The following is a 23,097-nucleotide window of genomic DNA, read 5'->3' as shown; positions in this document are numbered from 1 at the left end:
AACTCCTCTGGTTTTGAAAACTGTTCCTAAAACTAAATTAAATAATCTTTCCAAAGGGACCAGAAGGCTTCTGAAAATCCAAGCTGAGCAGATGCAAACAAGAGCAGAGACCACAAATCACACCGTCACCTCTGCAACAGGGCCCTGCAGCTTGCCAAGCCCAGGCACTGCTGAGCACAGCCAGCACAAAGAAGCCAAGGAGATGCAGAAGCGGCCAAGAGCTGTTCCTCCCCATGGCTGCAGAGGCTACTGCTCGTTTTCTGAGTCTGGTGTATTTTTAGGTAGGGAAAAAGCTTTTCTGTTTATTTTGCCAGTCAGACCAGAGGAGCACATTAAGAAAGGAAGTGTGAGGTCTTCAGAGAACTGGCAGAATGACAGGAGTAGCCGTAATGCTGGAAGGGATTATCTGCCAAATGCAGCTTTCTGATGACTAGACAAATCACCATTTCCAGAGGAACTCAACAATGCTGAGAGGACAGCACACCAGGGAAAGCCATTTTCCAAACATCACTACCTGCAGGGTATGTCTGCAGTAGCAGGAAGGAAAACATTACTAGAGTATGGGTGGAAGATATGTTTAACACATATAAGGTGCTAGCACATGCACCTATGTGTTGCTAGCAACACCCCAGCCCACCAATCACACCAGCACCCTCTCTTCAAACCCCCATAGCTTTCTATCTACCAGATTATCTCAACCAAAAAAAAAAAAAAAAAGATTGAAAAAAAAGCCAAAGAGGGCTTTTTTTTCCTGTAGTACAAGTGAAGAGGCCCTCTGAGAGCTCAGTTCAGCTGGGTCACTGGCTTTGGTATTTGGAAAGCATACCCAAGGGCTGTTGGAAATCGCAGCTGTGTTGTCAATGCAGTTGGCTCACTGCTATGTTTGTTCCCAACAAAAACCATCAGCGCCAGTCAACAGCTCCCATCAGGCAGCAGAGCACACTTCACACCGGCTGGAAAACAGTCCAGACTTGAGAACAGCCCACAGTAGCACAGAGCTGAGACAGCTGACATGAAGCATCATCTTAAAGCAAATATTAGCACAGGTCAGGCAAAGGGCTGAAATCTCAGCAGGAGAGATTTCACACGCACAGCCCTAACACCGCACACCACTTCTGGGGCTGCCCTGCCTGAGCAGTCTGCTTTTTGCTCATTTCATAACCTCACTTAGAGCTTTTTAAAATGCAATCACTGAACCTGGTCCCCACATAATTAGCTCTGCTTACTGCCTCAAGACAAGTGCAGAACCACCTGTAATTGGGCTCAGAGCTCGTGTAGGCGCCCAGAGAAGGAGCACTACTCTGCAGCAAAGCTTACATTCCCGCAGTCACTAACACGTCACCTCAGCAAAAGGCAAAGTGGGTCCTCAGCACCTGAACCTCCTTTCAGAAGTTTTTTCTGGACACTGTGGACTGCAAGCGTTGGCATTTCCTGGAGCTGAAAGGCAGCCGTGTGCAACACCCGGCTCTGAACCAGGCAATGCAGAACAAGGCTGGGTATCCAACTCCTCTTATGGGAAAGCAAACCTGCCAGCCTCTGCTCTGTGCTCCCTGCACTCCCGGCCCTCCTGCCAGCAGGAAGGCAATTGCCTTGGCACGGTGTCAGCTACCTGAAAATAAAGTCAGAAAGCTTAACTTGGCACTGTTTTGCAGAAAAACACTCATCTTCCCTTTTGTTTGGCAAGATGGTCAATTTCATATTTTTCTCCTGGTAGGTGAGCATGGAGGTCAGAGCCATACAGCAGCCCCTTGCCGGCCGATCCTGGCAATCAGTACATTTTTAATGACTGAGTACTCCAACGAGGGGGCACGCTGCATGCCTCCAAGCACAACAGGCCTTTCAACATGTGAAAATTAGCTTATTATTTAAAAAAATGCGAGCTTCAGCACTGAGTGCAAAGCCATGCAGCTGCTGTGGAAGGTAAACAGGTAATAATCACCTGGTACATTTCACTACTGAATTTTTTATATTTTTCTAACAAAAAACAAAGGAGTAACACCAGCAAGTAATACCAGCAGGACATTACCTCAAAATTATCTGCTGCTGTAACACTCATTCTTACTGTGTCTTTTTCTCTTTGTAAGCATGCAACTGTAATTCCTCATTGCCTTTCACTCTCCATCACGTTGTTAACTTCTATGTGGTGTGAATTGGTTTGTGTGTCACTGCGTTCCATCCTGCTACAGTCACACAAGAAGGAGCTCAAGCGGTGTGCATGGCAGCCTGCCCCGCACACAGCAGCAGCACAGAGCTGAGCACATTTCCAGAGAACCTTGGAAGTTTTCCACATGCCATAGGTCCAGCACAAGGCTACGGACTGCAGAGGTACAACAAACACAGCCCACAGTGTAATCCACAGGTTACCTGGAACACAGAACAACCTGGATCCCGGCAGCAGAGCAGGTTGTAACCACGTGCAGGTAATGCAGAAGGAGATAAGCCCAGAGCACCTTCTGCCCCGCCACTTTGTGAGCTCCACTCCTCACTCCCATGCTCCTACAGCCATGCTTCTGCTCACTCCAGCTGCTCCTGTACCCAGCAGCTTCCCAGAATTATCTGACCGCGCAGGTTATCTGAGGACTTACTGTCAGGGCCTGGCACTAGCCTTCATACACGTGGAAGCCCTGCAACAAGTTCTGCAAACCAATCAACCACAAAGAAAGGCTTCCAATGGCAGGCTGCCCGATCACCACCCGACTGCCAGACAAACACACATCACTCTTCTACAGACATTAACTGAGCATCGCTGTGCAAACAGAAGGGTCACAGCCCTGCAGGGAGGAGGGGACCCAGCAGAGGGCCAGATGCAGGTGCATGGGGCTCTCCCCAGCAGCCAGAGCAGGTGCTGCACTTCTGCCCAGCTGCAGGCAGTGACTGACAGCTGGAGAGCAGCAGGTGCTCTCCAGCTCTTTTCCTTGAGAAAATGTGCTAAGGTACACAAAGTGTTAGAAGTTTGCTGGTGTTTGTGTTTGTGGTGACACTTCTCTATTTGCAGCTTGCAGTAAGAAGCATCTTCACCTTTATGCTTCTCTTTCCAGCCTTTATAACAAGCAGGCTACCCAGGGAGGTGGGGGAGACACAGACACCAGAGGGGTTCACAAACCATGGAGATGTGGCACTGAGGGATGTGGGCAGGGAGCATGGTGGGGTGGGCTGGGGTTGGAGTGGCTGATCTTAATGGTCTTTTCCAATGTGAATGATCCTATGATTCATGTCTAGAAGGAGATAAACTGGAACTGAGACCCACATCATCTTCAGAGGGATATAAATATATATAATAGGGTTTGATAAACAATTTAACAGGCCAGAACTGTAAAGCAGACCTCTGATGGCCACGTAGTTTATTTAGCCTTTGAAAGCTTACCCTCAATGCAAAATGCAAAATGCACCATTCGCCTCAAGCAAGATAGATAAAGTCTTAAAAGCTTTATTCAGCACGCAACAAGACTATTAGCTGTGACAGCCTCCTTTCTGTGTTTTTTTTCACCTGCCACTTGCTGTGCATTTGCTTGTACTACACCGACCTCCACTCTGCAGACAGAGTGCACGCTGGGTTCTGCACAAAGCAGCAGTTCACAGAAACCCCTTTCAGAACAGCGTTGTTATTTTTACAATACGAAGATGGAAGTGAGTTCTCAGTCATGTTGTCACATGCAGCTGTTTTGGATTTTGGACTGATCGTGATACTGCGGTGCTTGTGGCTTCTGGACCTGCCGCCCTCGCTGACGAGCATCTGCAGCATCAGGAGCTGCGAGGGATGACTGCAGGGCACAAAGTAAGTGCCCGCTCAGAGAGCATCAGCTCAGCCTCCTGTGGGGCTTGTGCTCAGTGCTGCTGTTCCACACAAGCTCTGGGCTGCTGGGGGAGCTTGACCTGAGAGCATCGCACACATGGCAACAATAAAATCCGGACTGACATTTTGACATGGAAAGTGCTTGACAGGAGAGCCCAAGCGAAAATCTGAGAAACCCTCTCTAATGTCCAGGCAACAGGAAAAAACACTGCTGCTTAATTCATTAATCCATACATTCTAATTGAGAATTTCATTCAGGTATCTAAGAAGCCTGTTCCAAGACAGGAATAAACAAGAGAAAGAAAAAAAGCATCTGATCGATTATCCCACATCACTGCTCCCCCGGGTTGCAGAGGGCACAAAGCACAGTGTCCTGCAGCTGGGCAGACAAGCAGTGGGGCTGCCAGCCTCTCAAATTCTGACTGTGCTGCATAAAGTGATACTGAGGGTAATGAACAGCCAGGGGCGCGCAGCATGCTTGCGATGTAAGCTTAGAGAATGTGGAAATATCCTATGTAAGGACACAGTGAAGGTCCTAGGCAAAAGTAAAAGATTGCAGGATAATTTAACTTTTTCCTGGCAAAAGTTCTTTGAGTTCTCTCCGCATTACTTTGACCTCAGAGAGCAGCAGTGAGCTCTGCATGCACCATCGCCTGTTCTGCCTGTACCATTCCCAAAAGTGAAGGTGAGAGCGCTCAGTGCTGCCCTGTCTTGCAGCAGGACCACATCTGTGAAGGAGCGAGGGTATGGCAGCCCAGCATCCCTTCGGCACCGTGACTGGAAGCCTCAGAGCCCACCTTGCCATGGCTGCAGGAAGCTCCCTGCCCTCTGGTTTGGTTAGAAGCCTTGTTTCTGGAGGATGGGGAAACTCCACTGTAACCACAGAAGTAAAAAGGAGCAGTTCCCCCGCACTTCCATCACATTCATTTTTTTCTGCTCCATGTTTTTTTTGTCTGCCAGCTAGAGAAAAGAACTGCTTACACTGCTAGGTAGAGGACTGGATTTTAGATGCTTTTAGGTCATGACCTTTAACTGCATTGCTGTCAGGAACATATCTGAGCCATGCCTTCAGCTGCTCTAATTGAGCGCAGTGAAGGGCAATCATTTGCAATGTTTACACTCCAGAGACTCACAACTTTCATTTGGCTAAGTCCAGCCAGCTTCAAAGCCAGATCCGAGCTCGTCAGTCTGTGGAAATGGGCTGGAAATGGAAGACCAGCCCTGCTCGCAGGATTTCCTATTTTTCCTTACACTGCTTACCATTACACTGAAAGCATTGTAAACACCATGCATTTGCCCCAGGTATGTTGCAGGTGAAACGTAGACACTGACTCTCAGCTGAATAAAATGAATTGAATTCCCTCCTCTTCTAGACTTTTTAACAGGGGTCAGCTCTCTGGTGCCATTTACTTTCAGGCTTCAGGAGATGCTGTAGTACTAAATACAGACAACCTTTTCAAGATACACCTGAATACCATTTTAGAGACTCAGACTTGAAATAAGACAGTATTGTGCAGCACCCAACTCCAGGAGCGAGAAAGCTTAACTCAGACAACAGAGGAACACTCAGCAGGACACAGATCAGCACAACACAAAATGCTGCCCTGAATCCAACCTCACTTTCTAATGGAGGCTCAGGACAGTCCTCTAACACATACTGATCCTGACAGCATTGAGCCTCCAGCACTCTTCCAGCAAGAACGAGAGACTAGAATCAAAATAAGTCAGCTGTCATATAAAAACCAAGGCCCTTTCTAAATAAAAGAAAATTAATTTATAAAAAGACTAATTCTAAATTAATGATTAGAGGAATAATAATGAAAACCTTGAGAAAACAGAACAGAATTACACTGTGTACACATGACAAAATAGAGCATCTGTGCTCTGAGCATCCTCAGTTCAGAGATGCTGAGATGGGCTTAAATGCCCAGAGAAAGCTTATCTGCTTTTCTCATTCTCAGTCATTCTAAAGAAAATTGTTTCCTTTCCCAGCACAGAAAACGGTTGTGCTACCTCAATTACTGTTCAACCAGCCTTCAGTCTGCTGAGAGGGGTAACACTGCCTGCATCACAGATGGTGAAAGACAAACCCATCATCTGCCGGCCTGGCCACGGCTATGAGAACTGAGAGAGAAGCAGTGCATGTAAGGAGGAAACCAGAAAGTGAAAGAAAATCTTTCCTAGACCTTCTGTTCATTCACAACTAGCTACTCATCCCATTGAAAGCAGAGTTACTTTCACCTGGGAACACTTGAGAGACTCTGATACAATTGCTCTGGCCAAAATCCAATGCAAACAATTCAAGCTGATTTAATAACAATAAGGATACTGGAAAAAATTACCTCAAATAAAAAATTAAAAAAAAAAACAACAACAAAGCAAGCCCTAGAGGACCTTTTTACTTTTCCCAGAAATGAGTCCAAAAACAATGTTTCCCAGATCATCAGCAATCTTTGTTTTAGATATTCCACAGGGCTTACGGGACTTGAGTTGAGTCTGGGTCCAGGATGGGCAACAAGGAGCCGCTGGTGATGTGAGAAACCCCTGGGAATGAGGAGTCCCAAGGGAATTCCAAGAGGACATCTCCTTATGGGTGGTTGTTTTTTTTTCCCAATGCCTTGTGACATTCAGTCATCTCTGAGGTGCAGTGTGTTCAGATAGGAAAAGAGAAAAGCAGTCCACACTAAACCCGTCCTAACATAGGCACGTGTGAATGTGGCTTAACTGGATGTGCTCCAACACCGATACAACAGGAAGTCTAACTGTGGCTAATATCCAACTGGATGAAAAAGGATAAGATTTTATGGGACTGTGACACTTAAATTACTGGAACAACATCTTTCAATAGGCAGGCACGTGTGCAGGCAGAAATACACATGGCAAATGGAAGATCTTGCACTACTGGAGCACAGCCAACGGGGCTGAGCAGACACCTCTGCTACCAACAGCTTCCAGCACAAGAGCGCTGCTGGATTCTGCTCTTACACAAGCAACATCTTGACCTCAGAAAAAAACAACAAACACCAGAAAGAATAAAAGATTCTGGGGAAGAAAAAGCCGCTCATGTGAATCAGAGAAACTCTGAGGTTGCCTAATCCCGAAATACCCTGAGTCCTACTTTCCTGTCTGTAACGATGGGGGCAGACCTACTTTAGAGTTGCATAATCACCATCAAGCGATGGGGCTTTTAAGTGTCTCCTTAAACTCTTCTGCCCTTTCTCTTTTTATCTCCATTGAAGTTTTCTCAGCAAGAAATAAATCACAGGGATTTCTTCTCTCTGAAACTATTTAACATCCCAACCAGAATACTTCAAAGCGGTACCATGAAACTTTTGCCTTATGCCTCCCATCACAGGCTTAGAAACAGGACTACGTGCAGCCCTTCAAATTCCAGCCCTGCATTTAAGCCAGTCCCTGAATGCTGGGGAGACTGCTTCCCCCTCCATTGCCTGTAGGGCTGGGGTACAGGCAAGACACCCACTGAGATGCAGCTGAAAGCCACCCCAGAGGTCAGTTGATTGTCCCTGCAGGGACAGCTTCTCATCCTAGAGATTACCGACAAGATGGAGTACTGAAGATGGAGGCCATTACCCTTACTCAAATCCAAGCAGCTTCCCATCCCACATGCTGCAAATAGAGGTTTTAATCGTGCGCTGGTTGAGCAAGCCTAGAAACAAGGGAGGATAGAAGCAGCACCTTCAGCCAGTGTGCCAGCTCCCCCAGGCAGGGTAAAGAAGAGGAGAGCATTGGCATTTCACACTGCCTTCTGCTACTGAGGTGCTGCAACTCCTGTCAGCTTTAGAGGTCACCCTTTCATCTGCCATTCGCTCTCCAAAGGCAAGAGAATTGGTCAAGATTCCTATTTTTTTGAAAGAAAAACCTCACTCACCCAGCCTCTTCTGAAAGGCCCTCTTCCTTACAGCTAGGCTTTCCTTGTCTAAAAACAGCATTTTTAAAGAGCTGTCATTTGTCAAGCGTAAGATACGAATTTCTGTCTCCCTGTCTCTTCAGAATCATTTGTAACCCTCCATTTCCTCTGCTTAGCAGGATTCACTGATATTTTTGCCTTTCACTGCTGAAATCCCATGTTGTTAGCTGTCCCCAGTGGCACTTTTATCAACAAGCTCCAAAGTGACAAAGTAACTAAGGAGCTACATCAGTATGAAACAAAGGCTGGGCTTAGTACAGAGGTGTCTACGAGAGATCTTTGCATCCAAATACAAACACAGATATCATACATTCATCTTGAAGTGTTTAGAGCTTTTGCAGTATCACATATCACTAAAAATACCTTTCTGAGAGGGGGCTGTTTTGACAGGTTAGACAGGTTGGGAATTTCCAGCAGGAGCCTAACACACGACCCCAGGGCAGGCAACAAAAACTCACAGCATGCTGCCCACCTCTTTCTTCAAAGGGAGCCCCCATATCAAGCTGTTAGGAACACAGACAGTACAGGCAGATCTGAGGCGAGTTTAGTGCGTGCTGCAGTGAACTTTGCAAAAATTGTGCCAGAAAATTTGCTTGGCACACTGCTGGAAATGTGTGAGAGCTTTGCACATTAATGAGAAACTGAGCAGAGTCCAGCAAACGCCCTGCGCTTCGTGAGCAGAGCTGGCAGCATGGCCAGTGTGAGTGCATTTCCTGGCGGGGATGAGAACGCACCCACAGTGGTTGTGCCCCTACCTGTGCAGCTCAACTGACACCCAAGAGCCAGGAGGTCATCTTCAGTCCTGCAGGACTGTCCTTGCACTCCACGTGAAGCTATCAGCAGCCTGAAATGGCTCAGTCAAACATCTGCATGCATTTTAAGGAACCCACGGGTGATGAGCAACATCATAGCCCAAAGGTAGCAGGGTCTGAGCGTCAGCAGCAGATGGAAGGACATGCATGGAAAGACAGAGCTGCAGCACGGGCAGCAGGCTGCAGCCAGGCACGGGGCAGGGTGCTCCAGCCACCACAGCTGCTGCCTATATCTGCAGATATGCCCAGGGAGCATGTTGGCTGCACAGCACGAAACACGCAGAGCCTACGCCAGCAGCCAGCATCTCAGCATCAGGAGTGCAGGGCACAGAGTGCTGTCACTAATTGGGAAGAGGCAGGAGCGAAGGGCAGAATGGGGAAGAAGTCTTCTTTGGTCTCCCCCAACAGTTCAGAGTCTTTCCCAAATTCAGCTACATAACAAAGCCTTTAGAAGGAGGACCATGGCTTCCTCTGCCTTAGGAACAAAGCGGGAGCTCTCATGCCAGTGCTGCCTTCTGATACTGTCCTTTTATCATTTGTTCGGGAATGAAGCTGTAACAAGGCAGATTCATATCAAATGACAAATAACAGCTGTGGGAAACAGAAAAAAGTGCTGCACTTTATTAGAACCCTTTAAGACCATGACAGCCTGAAACACACTGTCAAAGTGGCAAATGCAGCCGAAAAGGGGAGACAGAGATCACAGTAGCTGCTAAACCTAATGAGAACTTGCTAAAATTAAGGGCCACCCTCCCCCTTTCATATTTAGTTTCAAAACACCACGTAAAGAAATTCAACCCTTTATAAAGACTGTGTCATTAGTGCAGATGTGACACAAAACCCTGGCAAGGATTTCAGATTGAAAGGTAACTGTGAACTCCCAGGCGGTGGCTAAAACCCTAGGAATACATTCATCCTGTATTACGCTGAAGCCCTCCAATATTAAAGTCATAAATCTTGCCAGAATGAATTTCACCATTATTCACTTGGTGTTATAATATCGCTTAAAAACCTGCAAGCATTCAACTGGGAGAAAGAGAAGCTGATGTGTCTGGAGCATCAACTACGAAACACACCCAGGACTGACAAGTATCCTGCAAGCCAAGTGATAGGTTTTGCCTTAAGGGTGCTGACTTGCAGAGGGGATGGGAGCATTCTGCTTCTAACAGGTCCAAAATAAAACTGAAAAACAAAATGAAATACTTAATCTGCCAGCCAGGCCCAGATCACCCCCAGCAGGAGCCTGCTGTGCTGACAGAGCTCTGCAGTTCTGCACCAGGCAGTCCTGCAGGGAATCACTCAGAGCTAGTCTCACTTTGGAGCACTGGCCACAGGGACAGACAGGAGACTTCAAGCGAGGAATTTGCCAGGTAACTGCCATGCAGTCTTGAGCAAACCACTGCTCGGCATTTCAGCTCTGTGCTCTGCCAGCAGCAGATGATGGATGGATGATCGGAGGATGACGATGGCAATCGTGCAGACCAGAGGAGCTCCTGACGGACTCCAACACGGATTGCTGTACCCAGAGCTGTCCTGCTGCTCCCACTTGGGACCCATTCATGCTCCATACAGCCACAGTCCGGTCCTGGACTGCCAGCACTTCAGTGCGCACACCCTGCGTCAGCCTGCAGAGCTGCCCAAGGTCTCCTCAGGAGAAACCTTGCCAGCTTAGTTCCCCACTGCCTGCACACCTCCCAGCGGGCCCCACTTTAACTAGGACTTCACGCACACCTCTTGGCTTCCTGAAACTGGACACAAATGCTTACCTGCCAGTAAAGAGAGCACGGTGTCGTGTCCCTGGCTGTAACGGCAGCACTGTGTGACTGCTGGGAGGACTGACGCAGCTCAAACTGCCAGCACTGAACTGCATGGTGCTCTGGGACCACAGCACACCCAGGCAAGGCACAAGAGAAGGACACAGGAAGCACGAATTATTGACTTTTTTTTTTTAGTCAGCACTTTCTGCACAATCCTCCGATGGAGCGGCTGTTGTGGAAGATGCAGCACAGTGAGTCACTGTGATGGTATATGTGAGAGCTTCCTCAGACTGTCCAAAGACACAAGCAGAAGCATACGCAGGGCTGCTTTTGGGTAACGGCAGCATTTACTACAATGTCATCTTCCAACAAGTCTATTCTGGTAATCACAGAATTGTATGAAGCATGGCTGAATGGATGCGGAGAGGTTACCTGATTCACCAAGAGTCTTCCTCCTTGAGAGACAGCACAGTGAGCTGCTCTCACTAGCTGGGGTGCCAGCTGCCCCCACCAGCCCAGCAGACACTCACCCCTTCTGTGTACAAACCTCAGAGTATCAGTGCTCCTCTTTTGTCCTATCCATTCCCTTGAGAAACGAAGTGTGTCTGATCACAATGTCTGCCTCTCCCCGGTCGTTTTTGTTTCTGAAGGCCAGCTTCATTCCCATTTTATAGAAGAGTGGATGACTCATTAAAAAAAAAAAAAAGGTTTCCACACAATGGAAACAATGGTTTTCAGCAGAGCGGGGATGTTGTTTGTGATCACACTCATTTAAAAGGTATAGGGTGACCTAAGTTTTCCAGGAAAGCGGGGCATTCCGTTTTTACAAAACTACAGAGCACGGAACAAGTTCATACATACACAGTGCAGAACTGGCCTGTGGGAAAACTGGCTTCATTTCGGAGCTCAGGGATTAGCTCAACTTTTGTATGGATGACGCCCAAAACCAGAAAAAACAGAGGTAATAACAATGCTGGTGAGAAGTCGCTGCCAGTGTCAGGTTGAACTAACCCATCTTTAATCCCTCAGCCTCAAGGAGGAACACTGCATGTTTCATCCTGGGCATGGAGTTATTTGCAGAAGTCTCCTCCAAGCCCCAAACGCTTCAGCAGGATTAGCAAAGGCAGCAGCAACAGCTTAGATGTCTTTTTGGAACTTGCACACTCCAAGACTGGGAAATCAGCAAAGAATCCACAGACAGACACAATAGAAATGTCCCAGGGGTGCAGACAGTCTCCATTGGAGTTTAGACTTCAACTGATAGCAGAGCCTCTGTCTATGAGGCCCCAATCCACAGGACACAAAACGGAGGAAATGAAGACTGGTGAGACAGGCCCACCAAGGAGACCAGGGACCGGGCTCCCGAGGGGAAGCGCAAAGCTGGCACTGACTGCCATGGGGCACACGTGTGCAAACAACAGAGGCAGCAGCACCTTTGTGACAGCATGCCCTGTACTGCAGTGACAAGGACCGCATGCTCCAGGAATTCAGTCCCACAAGTTCTTGGAGAAGCGCTCCCTTTGCAGAAGAAGAAGTAGTTGCCGTAGTATAAATAAATAAGCAAAACCTGCAAAATATACATATGTTAGGAAGGCAGCAGGCCCAGATTTAAGTGGAACAACCACTGCGTAATGCCGCAGTACAGCAGAAAGGTTCAGGGTTACCTAAATTGCCACTTGAGAAAGAAAAAGCAAGACAAGGAGGTTGAAGTAGTGCTAGCCAGCACAGACAAATTGGTTCGCTAATGGATCTGATGCTGACTTAATCTTCTGATTTGGCAGTGCCCTGAGAAGCCTGCTCTTTTTGCCTCCCCTTACCTAAATGAAATTAACCTATTCCAGAAAATTAAGGACAATTTATCAGGCCATTGAAGGTGGACTGCTTGTTGGAGCTGGGTCTGTGTTGTTCCCCCCGAGACAGAAGAGAAACTTGGCAATTCAGAAACATGAAAATGGGAGGGCTGGCAGCGTCCATGCAGACTCTGGCTGCCTGGCACCCCAGTGCACAGCCTGCACACCCCGTCCTGCATTCTGGAAGCACTGTGTGCACATTGGTGCTGCAGGAAGTGTCACTGCCAGCACATCAATCAGTCAAGGGCTTCTGAATGAGCACTGCAGGGCAGAGTATTTTGCTGCGATGCCAAGCCCTTTTCATTCTTTGGTGAAGCTGAAGGTAGCTGAGGCTGTGCAAGGGGACTGCAGGATGCCGCACTCTCCTTTGCCACCTTCCAGGCACAAGGCAAGACCCACATCAGCAGCAGCAGAGGGCTCAGCCCTGGCTCTGCGGACACCGGGAAGCATTTTACATGAAGCCAGCATTCACAGGTCCTCTGCTCCATCCCACGACCCTCCCATGGTTGGTGGGAGCCTCCCACACCACAGGTGTGCCTCCACCTCCTGCAGTTACCTCCTCCCTCGCATGATCTCCAGCAAATGTGCATGCTGAACAAAGAAGTGATATTGGGATCTTTATCCATGTTGGGGGTTCTGTTGCGAAGGAAGTGCAGCTGAGAATGTGTTGGGAAAGCAGCTCTGGTGACACTGTGTAAAAGCAGGGGAGCAAAGTTCTGCTCCACAATGCACGACCGTCTCCTCCCTATTCACAGAGTGTTTTCCATGGATGTGGTCTTTTGTTTACAACAACACTTGTGGCTATTGGAACAGTCAAACATCCAGCAGATAACAAATTCAAGAGCCTAAAATGATGTGCTTATAATTATCATTAATAGTCATTATGAAAGCATCCGAGAAATCTCCCAATCCCCTATCCAGGATAATAGAATTCAGAGTCTACCAATGCTCCGGAGATTTATTTTGGAAACTAGAATGACATAATGCAAAATATATTTCATTACCCACATAACGTCCAAGACAAAGCTAGATACTGGATAAAGGCCAGATGGGAAGTCACAAACTTTTGCAGTTCTGTAGCTCATGGGGTATTCAGTCTTTAGATAATTGCACAGGCTCAGACTCCTGCACATGATATCACACAAATGATTACCTATCTGCTCTCATTTCCCAGAGATACATGATCACAGAGACCTTAATGGGAGGACACCACACAACCTCAAAAAGAATAAACACACTTTATCCTCACAAGAGACCATTAAGACACCGAAGGGATGCGGAAAATTGGAAATAGCATCCATGCTGAGAGCATAAATGATCCTTCTCTACGGAGAACAGAACTGGGCTGCTGCACCTCACTGGAAAAAGCAGAAAAACATTTGCAAACACAAGTCCTATTACAAGAGCCATAAATCCACATCCCACAGTTCCTACTGTTCCTCTCCTCTCATTTCTACTTTGGCCCTTGTTGCTTTCTTCTGTATTTCAAAGGACAGGGAAGAGCCAGACACCGCTGCAGCCAAAGCCGTTGCTCCCCAGGCGATTCCCCCTCTCACAGGGACGTTCCCAGCAGGGCAGCTCCCTGAGGAGCGCAGCCGATCTCACTGCTCCTGCAGCAGCAACATCAGGAGCACAGCCTTAATAATGGCTTTGACAGATGTATTTAACAGCAGTGCAGGCAACATCACAAGTTAAGCTCTTGTTTCTGGGTCTTTTCTGTTCTTCAGTCCCTCATCACATCCAGCGTGTGAACCATCTAATTTTCAGGTTTTAGGAGGAGAAAGGGCATAAAGCACCACACAAAATCAAAACTGCATAAAGTGCTTGCTCATAAGGTTCTACATTCTCCGCCACTTCAAATTTTCTCTCTAAGCTGGGATGAATATGTACAGTATTTTGAATGGAATAAATCACGGACCCTCCCAGAAATGACACAGAGCCCCGAGGCAAAGGGCTGCCATACATGCTGTCCTGGATAAGCTGTAGAAATTTTCTGTATTTTGATTGTTCTCCTTTTGCTTAAGCGTCCCACACTTTCACCTCTGTATATAAACAGTGTCTTGGACATTGAGTACCTCCAGAACCGAAAAGCGTTCAGAAAGCCAAGTCAATAAGATCCATACTTACCATGTTGGATTGCTCCGTGGAGACCAGAGGGCTCACGTGCACTCTCAGGAGAAGAGCTGGGGGTCATCTGTCCCTGTCCCACCGCCAGCAGCAGCAGCTGCCTCCCACAGAACACACACTGGGCTGCTGCGAGCCAGCGCGCCCCGGGGAGCGCTGCTCCTGACGTGCAGTCAGGCACTCCAAGCTCACATGTAGTATTAATGTATGTGGTATTAATACATCTAATATTAATACAACACGCTCGCTTTCCTAATGAGAGCACTCATTTTTAAACACCGCTTCAGTAAATACGCAAGAAAATGTTACAAAGTGGTTGATGCATAAAGCTTTCACTTACCAAGTTAATGAAACTAACTGGAGGAGGAGATAAGGCGAGGAAGCAGCAGCTGAGGCCTGGGAGGGAGGGAAGGTGCTGTGTCTACATGAGACGATGCTGCCAGGCACAAACAGTGGTCAGAAAACCCAACTGACTCAACAAAAACACACCCTGACAAAGCAGACAAATCTTGATGAGTCTCTTCCCAGAGAAGCCTGCATCACGTAAGCCTAACTTGGTGTTAGCTCAAGGATCTCCAGCAGAGCCACAGCCATGCTGCATGGGTGATGGCTGCCTGGGGCTCGAGGCTCTGCTGGTGACAAACCAATGGAGAAGCCCAGCAGTCCCTGCAGATGCCCTGGCTAAACAGGTCAGGTGCATGCCTTGCCTCGAGTAAAGCCCCCATCGTATACAGAACATCCCAAGCTGCATCCACTATACAAGACGCTGTGAGAGCAAGTGTCAGCTCTATGCTTGCTGCCAAAGAGCCCTATAGGAAGTACAGGAAACCTTGCTGCAGAAATAAGTCAAACCACACTCGTCCCAAAACAACACAGGGCCAAATTTACAACCTTTTATTTTCCCCATTCGGTAGAGGGGAATAATCCCACACAACAGCACATGTCCAGTATGATTGCTTTGGAGACATGAGAGGCTTACACCTTAGGGAAGTGTAAAACCTGCATCACTAAGGTTTCCTCAGCAGCAAGGGAACGAAACATTGCCTCCTGGTGATTAAGAGTGTAATTATTAGTTCTGAAACACTTTGAATTACAAGGTGCATTTTCTTTAAATGGGCACTACTGTTACTGCAAGCAGACATGAACCGCTGATTTACCCATGACTCAACAGCCCCACGTGTTTGGTGCACTGGGCACTTTTTGCTCCGCGCGCTGCCCTCCTGGCTGGTTGCCATAAACAATCAATTGAAATGTAAACAGAAGCTTTTGGAGGAAAGTTGTTCAGAACAGATGTATAAATTAAAACACCAACTACAGTGATATCTTACTAATGGTTTCTTCTGAACTCTTAACATCTATGTGTGCACACTTGGACCTCAGTAAAGCTTACAGGTAATCTCAAGTTCAAGGCCATATTCAAGCAAACCTTTCCACTCAGACTCACTCTAAAATCGGGAGGAAATCTGCCAGGCAGCATAAAATTTCTGCTGATAAAATCTGAATCAGGCTTCCCCCATGGTGACGCTAATAAAGTATCTCCTATTAATCTGCAGTATTTCCTCCACTTTCTAAAGTAAAAAGGCCTGGTTCCAGTGACTTCATTGCAAAGCAGGTCTTAAGCAAAATTAACACGGAAGAAGAGAAAAAGACTTCATGAGTTTCCCAGACACAATGCTGACAAGAAATGACACATAGCTAACTGCCGTGTAATTGCAATATAATTTTCATACTGAAATGAAAAAAGTGGCTGTGTACAAACCAGAACTGCACTGCAGGAAAGGAAGTATCAGAGCCTGCTTGTTTGATTTCATCCCACGTGCAAGGAAAAGTGGGTATCTTTCAACACTCAGAGCAAACGGACAACAGCATCTCTTTTGAAGGTAAGAAAATGGTGAAGGACTGGCTCATCGACACAGTGTGAGCACCCCAGCAGCTGCAAACTGCTTTGTAAGGTTAATAATCCACCAGAAGATCTGCAGCCTTACGCTGGGGAAAAAAATGACTCAAAAAAGGAAGCGGATAGGAGAGAACTGCAGTCGAAATGTAAATAAGGAAGGACAGATGCCACCGCGGGAAGGCAGAAATAGTCTCGCTCCTTGTAAGACCTACTTGTTGTTGCCCGCTGCTCCACTTCCATTTCTGTATAATTTATTCCAAAGCGAATGTATTATTTTAAAGACTCCGCAGAGAAGGCGGAGAAGGCAGTGCCTGAGCTGAGGGACACAATGCTGCTGTTCAGCCACCGGTTACTTCTTGCTCCTACACTAATCGCAGAGGCTTTGTCTAGGCTGGGATTTACCAAGATTTTAATTAACAGTTTCCGAGGGTAAAGACACACCAGGAAGGCTCCTCTCATTAGCTAGTTAGCTAATTGTCCCAATTAAGCAGGGCAAAACAGTTTGACTCCCTGGTTTCCTTGCACACAAACCCTTCACCCCGCACTCCCGTAGGCTGCTGCCCGGCTCACATCTGATCGTCCTGCAGGAAGACTGGGCAGGCTGCAGCAGGCAGCACTGCTCGGCCTTTTGATGCCCACCCAGACTTGTGCCATGGTCACCACAGCTGTCCTGCAGTGAGCAGAGCATGCTGACAGCCCTGCTGAGCCATGGGTGGATCGGGGCTGGCTGCCCAGCACCCATCAGCAAGCTCCGGGGTGTCCGGCCACCCTCAAGCCAGTGCAACAGGGAACCGTGCCCAAAGGTGGTGCTAAGATCATTTAACACACCCAGACCTCAGGGCTCTGCAGAAGACACTGAGCGGATGGTCTCAAACTCGCTGGTTAAACCCAAACTTCCAATGTTCAGGAACAAGAATGGCTGAATGTCAGAAAGCACAGAGCGGTGCCATCACTGTGCGGCTGTACAGGAGCCTGCACAGCATTCCCCTCCTCACCCCCAGCCCAGGGCACAGCCCTGTCCTCCTGCTGCGCTCTGCCACAGCCTCTGGATGGGATTAAACACTACCCATCCGGAGTGGAGAAAGAAAAGCAAACAAAATGCAAAGGAAATGGGAAAAATAAAAGCAAAAAAAAAAAAAGCAAACAGAGCACGTATGCCCACCTTCCCTCTTCCTGACACCACACAGAAACAAGCTTTGTGACCTCCCAGACTAAAAGGCAAAGCAGAGCCCCCGGAGGATGCAGATGAGTCCGATGCAGATCTCCTCATGAGAGGAACTTCACTGTAACTAATCCAAGCGCAGTGTGTGGAGACCTGCAGCACCAGGTAGCACAGCTCATCTGGAGCACGCAGACTGTGCTGTGGGCACGTCCTGCCCCACACAGAGCCTGTCCTGAGAACACCGTGTCACAGCAGGGCCTCCCTGTGAGGAGCTGTGTCGCCATATGGCCTCCCCACAGCCCCTACACACTCCCCTTACTGTTGGCCAAGACCCCCAGCTCCCCCTGCAGCGTCCCATCCCCTGTGCTGTATGTTCAGCCAGGGCTGCTCCCTCCCAGGCACAGAATCCGGTATTGCTCTTGTTAAACTGAATACAACCAGTGATTGCCCAGCTCTCTTGTTTCTCTGGATCACTCCAGAAGCCCCTCTGCACTCGACATCAGCAAACTTACTCAAAACATCTTCTAATTCTACATTCAAGTTAAGAAGACAACAAAGAGAACTGCCCTGGGGAATCCTGCTACTGACCAGCCTCCAGCTTGATGGAACTCCATTTACTATCACACTTTGGACCTGACCCATCAGCCAGTTGCTCACCCAGCATATTCTGGTTTCGCCTCGTCGCATGCTGGACATTCTGTGCAGGAGGATGAGGAGCCCACCCTGGGCTCTGCTGCACACCTCTCCTCCCAGCCAGCACCGCACCATGTGGCAGAGAAGCACGCAGAGCGTGGGCAGAGCGATGCAGGAGCCAGGGCTGCAAGGCAGGAGGTGCTGGTGCTGTCAGGCTGCCAGGAGGCACTGAGAGAAGGGTCCTCACTCAGCTAGAAGAAACCTAAAACCTCTATCCACAACTGCACAAGTACTTGGCCCAGGAACGCCTGCAGGGACTGCTGCTGCTCGTGGCACAGAGCCAGGACAACGTGCCCAGGAGGCTCCGGCCAGACCACTGCCCTAGGATGGACCACCACCTCCCCACAGCATGCCCACCACATTGCTTCCAGAGCCCACTGGGCAAACTGGGGAACACTGTGCTGCACCACAGCCTGCTGTTTGCTACAGCCTCGCTGAAGCGAGAAAAAGAGCTGACCAGCATGAGAGCCCAGCAGGGAGCTGCAGTCCCCTGACAGAGCCCTGCGTCCAAGTGGGCCAGGAGAGATCAGTGCCCATGGTGGGAGCTGATCCACGAACTGGCAGAAGAGATGAGCAGCTGTCTATGATGTACAGAGAGAAATTAGTCATCTCAGGCTTGTAGCAGATGCTGGAGGGTTTGTGGTGCTAAAAAGAAAAGAATAAAAAAATACTCTCAAACCACCTACACGGACTTGGCAGCTTTCTAGGACAAGGAAATCCTGCAGGATTCCTGGGAGGAAACAAGTCACAGCTCCCAAATGCATATGAGATACGAAAACAGAACATGGTCCAACACAGTGCCTCTAAAAGGTCAATTTCCCCAAACCACAACCAACCAGGCACAAAAATAACTGAACCAAAACACCCAAATAAAAACAAATGTGGCAGCGTTCAATGGGAGATGTTCAAAGAGACTTCAGCAGAGCTCTCCTTCTTCCAAAAAGAACAATGCCACATTCAAAAAAATTTACTTTGCTTAAAATAAGGATCAGGACGGGAGCCAAATGAAGAAATAAATAAGTAATAAATAGAAAATCTACTTCACAATTAATAGCTGGAAATAACACATTTAGTAAAGGAAGCTAAACAGTATGGCAAGAAATAATGGCTACAGGTATGTCAGGAAAAAAAGCAGCCATCTGTCAACACAACAGGCTGACGGTAAAACTGTACAGCCAGTGTAAAGCAGAAGCATTTCTCTTTACATTTGCAGACAACTTATCTACGTTTCAGTCAGAACCAAGTTCTCTCAACTCCAGAAGCGGGAAAAGTATTCAGCGCTACCGCACATCTTTCGGGTCAGCAGAACTAGAAGTGGGGCCACGCAAGGGAGCTCCCCAAATCCCTACGAACGACCTTTGTAAAAGAAAGCAGAGAAACGTCGCAGGGCAGTGCGGAAGTTCCGGAGGTCCTGGAACAATAAAATAAATACAAGCCCACTCAAACACAAACGCTCACGCCGTGCCAGCATTCTTAGGCGGCTAAGGGCTGACCCAGGAAGCGCGGGCTGATAACCCCGGCTGCGGCCCGCACGGTAGGCAAAGGGCAGAGCAAGCAGCACAGGACGGGAGATGGAAATGCAAGGGGTGCTGGTCAGCACAGCTCTGCGGGAGGAGGGCCTGTCAGACCCATCTGAGGGCTCCTCTGAGACGACGCATTTGGCTGACAAAGGTAACCGTGCTGACATAACGCGTGCAGACTTGTGCGTGGCACTTGACTTGGGCTGGTGTGACAGCCTGCCACAGAACCCCCCGCACAACACAAGCACTGCGTGTGTGCTGTGAAGGGACGGGATGCAGGCAGAGCCCCGGGGCCTTGGTGGAGTTACACCCACGCTGAGCGCCCCACGAAGGCTCATCTCCACGAACAGACAACGTCTCTACCAAGGAACAGGAGCCACGAGGCAGCAGAGCAGCTTTCTGCGGAGAAGCTCCAGGCTGCAGGAGGTTTTCAGAGAATGCACATTTTGGCTGCGTGTCTCTGTTTGCACAAAGTTCAGGAGGGCTGCGAAAGTGCACATCCAGAGCCCAAAGAACAGGCTAATTCTTTTAAAATGTTGGCTATTTCTTAGCAGAGTTTTCACATTACTAAAGCTACAAGGACCCACAAATGACAACCTGCACGCTCAGATATGCAGCAGCTCCCACTTGGCCGTGTGCCTGCACATGCCATGTAATGCATTTGCTGTTTCCCACATGGTTCTGAAGATACGCTCAGCCCTCTGAGCTCCATCTAGCAATAACGTGGGGAGTATCACCACCCATCTGACACGTCCTCCTTCCCACAGGGAAAACAGAGGCAGTGGTTTCTCCCGGACAGTTTTAGAGGTCAGACTGCAAAGGCTTTCAGCTGCCAGAAAAGTTCACTCCTCCTCATCTGCCTCCATAAAGGCACATGGACACCTCTGCTGCCAGAGGAGCAGAGCTCTGCCTCATGCATGCCCTTTGCCTCAGCCTTCTCAGTGGCCTGCACCACAAACACTCAGACCAAAGCCTGTGATCCTGTTTGAAGCTCCCTGGCTACATGAGCAGCTCCACACACACATGGGTGTCTGGGTGTTACTCCAGGGAAGTAAAGGCTGAACCAACTGCTACTGGAGAAGCCCAGAGCTCTCCATGAGTCTGGTTCCCCTCTGCCCACAGCCATCACCTTCTGCACTCATCCAGTGGTGGGCAACACTGTGCCCCAGGCAGACACTGCTGGCAATCAAGCACAAGCCCGCTGCACTGTGCCACGTCCTGCAGAGAAGACCAGGACCAAAGCCCCATCCCCATGACAGCGGTCCCATACTGCGCAGTGCCAGCTTCACAGCTCAGTCTGGTCCAGCTCGGCCTGGGTACAGCCCTGGCTCCAGTGGACAACACTGCAGCTGTTCTCTTTCTGGATCCCCTATAAGCCTGTTCCAGCAACAGGGCTGGGTGCAACCAGGATTTGGCAAGAGCTGCCACATTCACACTGGCATCCTTTTCATCTATTGCTTCGCTTAATGTAGGTTCAACAGGAGCGGGAAAAGCCTTTGCTCAAAGGACTTCCAACCAGACGCCGCACCATGCCCAGCCCTGCTCCCTGTGCTGCCCAGGGGCCAAGGGGCAGCAGGAACTGCTCCTGGTGCTGCTGCTGCTGCTGTGTGATGCTGTGTGAGCATCCTTCACACACACAATCCTAGCCAAACAAGATGACAATCAGGTGGTGCTTGGATGCGTTACCTTAATGAACTTCAGACCACCACTACCTGCCCAACCAGCACCCTCCCCTGCTGCTGAGCTCCTCCAGTGTCGTCCCCAACGCACCCACACCACCAAAGCAGGACAGGGCTCCTGACACCAGCTGCTGCTCTGAAGTGAGCACCTCAGGCTCTGTGCACAGCATCCGCCCAGGACTGCTAATGAGGGCTTCACCTGTGCTCCCAGGGGTTTCTCAGAGAGCAGATCTCAGGCTGCTACGCAGGAGGAAATTTTGAGAATATTTCCAATACCATGCAAAGTCAGTCTCCGTTTTTGCAGTAACTTTAACTTAGCTCACAGGGGAGACAGTGTCACAACATGCAATGTGTGTGAGCAAACAGAATGAAAGGCAATGAAAGCAGCTGATAGTTCTCAATCCACTCGTTCCACTTCCCAAGCTGACAACGAACCACCAGCTCTCTGGGGGCTCCGTTTATCCTTCCCACCACACACAAGCTCACACCGCTCACGTTTTGAAACAAAGCTGAGGACAATGGCAAATGTAATGCGTGTTTAAGTACCGTGGATACCACGGGGCTCCTTCCTTGTGCCAGAGAAAACACAGCGACTCAGTGGCAGGGCTGCTGCCCCCCGCCCTGCCCCAGCCAGCAGCCACACTGCGCTGCCAGGAATCATCAGATGTTGTCCCATCTGCTACTGGTACAGCCCCTACTTGTACGGAGCTCTATTGAGCAACTCCACATCTACAGAAGATACAGAGATCAGCATCTCCAGAATGCTTTTAACTTTCTCTTGTTATAAATACTGGAGACATTTCATCCAAACCATCTAACAAGCCATAAAAGTAAAGGTCACTCGATGTGTCTGGCTGTAAAAGCAGTCAATGTACCCTTAGCAGCACCGTGCAGCTCCCCTAAGAGCCATTTATGTACCTATATCCTCAAACGACACAACTTCGAAGGCAAAAAGGAGGACGCCCTCCAAACATACAGTTCTCTTTAAAAGGGTTAACAGCAGCATCACCGTTATCACTTCCCTAGATTAACTCATTACGAGAGCCAACGCGCAAAGCTTCAGAGCAGACTCTCAAAGCACCGCGCACAAGCTCCGCTCTGCTGCCACTCGGTCACCCGAAGCTCAGCAGCTTCACGAAGCACCCGCTGGGCGCACGGCGGGGACGTCGCAGCCGGCGTTTGGCGGAGCAGCAGCTGGGCGTGCAGCGGGAGCTGCCCCTCCGCACCGCTGCCTGAGAGGACCCGCTACCGCCGCCTGCTTCCCCTGCTCCTTCCCGGCTCTCTTCTCCTTGAAACCGATGAGGGCTTTACCTGGATCGCGACCAGAGGACGGGCTCCTTTATTTGCAGCTGTCTCTGGGAGACAAAACTTCGAAGAAGTTGGAGAATAAAAAGAAAAAAAAGAAGAAAAAAAAAAAAAAAGAAGAAGAAGAAGAAAAAAAAAAAAAAAAGCGACGTGGGGGGGAAAAAAAAAGACAAAAAAAAAAAAAAAAAGACAGTGAGTCCGAGCAGCCCGGGCAGCACCTCGGGGCCGGCGGGGAGCGGCGGGCGGCCCCACCGCCCAGCGCCCGTGCGCGCCGCCCGTCCCGCACCGCCCCGCGCCCGGAGGGGCAGCGCCGCCGTGCGGGGCCGGAGCCCATCCCGCGGGGCGGAGGAGCCCCGGGCGCGGCGCCGCTCCGCCCGCCGCCCCCCGCCCGCCCGCGCTCACCGGCGTTGCGGAGCTTCTTGTTCCTCAGCACCGAGAGGATGACCAGCGCGTTGCCCAGCACGTCCACCACGATGGTGACGATCAGCACGGCCGCCAAGCCGCTGGCCGCTCGCGCCGCCGGACCCCCCTCCAGCCGGCAGCCCGAGCAGCTCCCGTTGCTCCCCGGCCGCTCCAT

General features: G+C 49.4%; 1 protein-coding gene across 1 annotated transcript in view; it reads right to left on the bottom strand.

The window, feature by feature from the left end:
* Positions 1-23,097, bottom strand: part of GPR50 (G protein-coupled receptor 50) — a 28,505-nt gene extending 5,408 nt beyond the window's left edge. Inside the window, exon 1 of the mRNA XM_052673139.1 lies at positions 22,923-23,097. Coding sequence (XP_052529099.1) covers positions 22,923-23,097 — 175 coding nt within the window. The remainder of the gene's footprint in view (positions 1-22,922) is intronic.

The sequence above is a fragment of the Tympanuchus pallidicinctus genome, unplaced genomic scaffold (assembly GCF_026119805.1).
Source record: "Tympanuchus pallidicinctus isolate F22 unplaced genomic scaffold, pur_lepc_1.0 scaffold13, whole genome shotgun sequence".
Lineage (NCBI taxonomy): Eukaryota > Metazoa > Chordata > Aves > Galliformes > Phasianidae > Tympanuchus > Tympanuchus pallidicinctus.
Note: the sequence above shows the minus strand (reverse complement) of the source record. Positions and strands in the feature narration are given on the sequence as shown.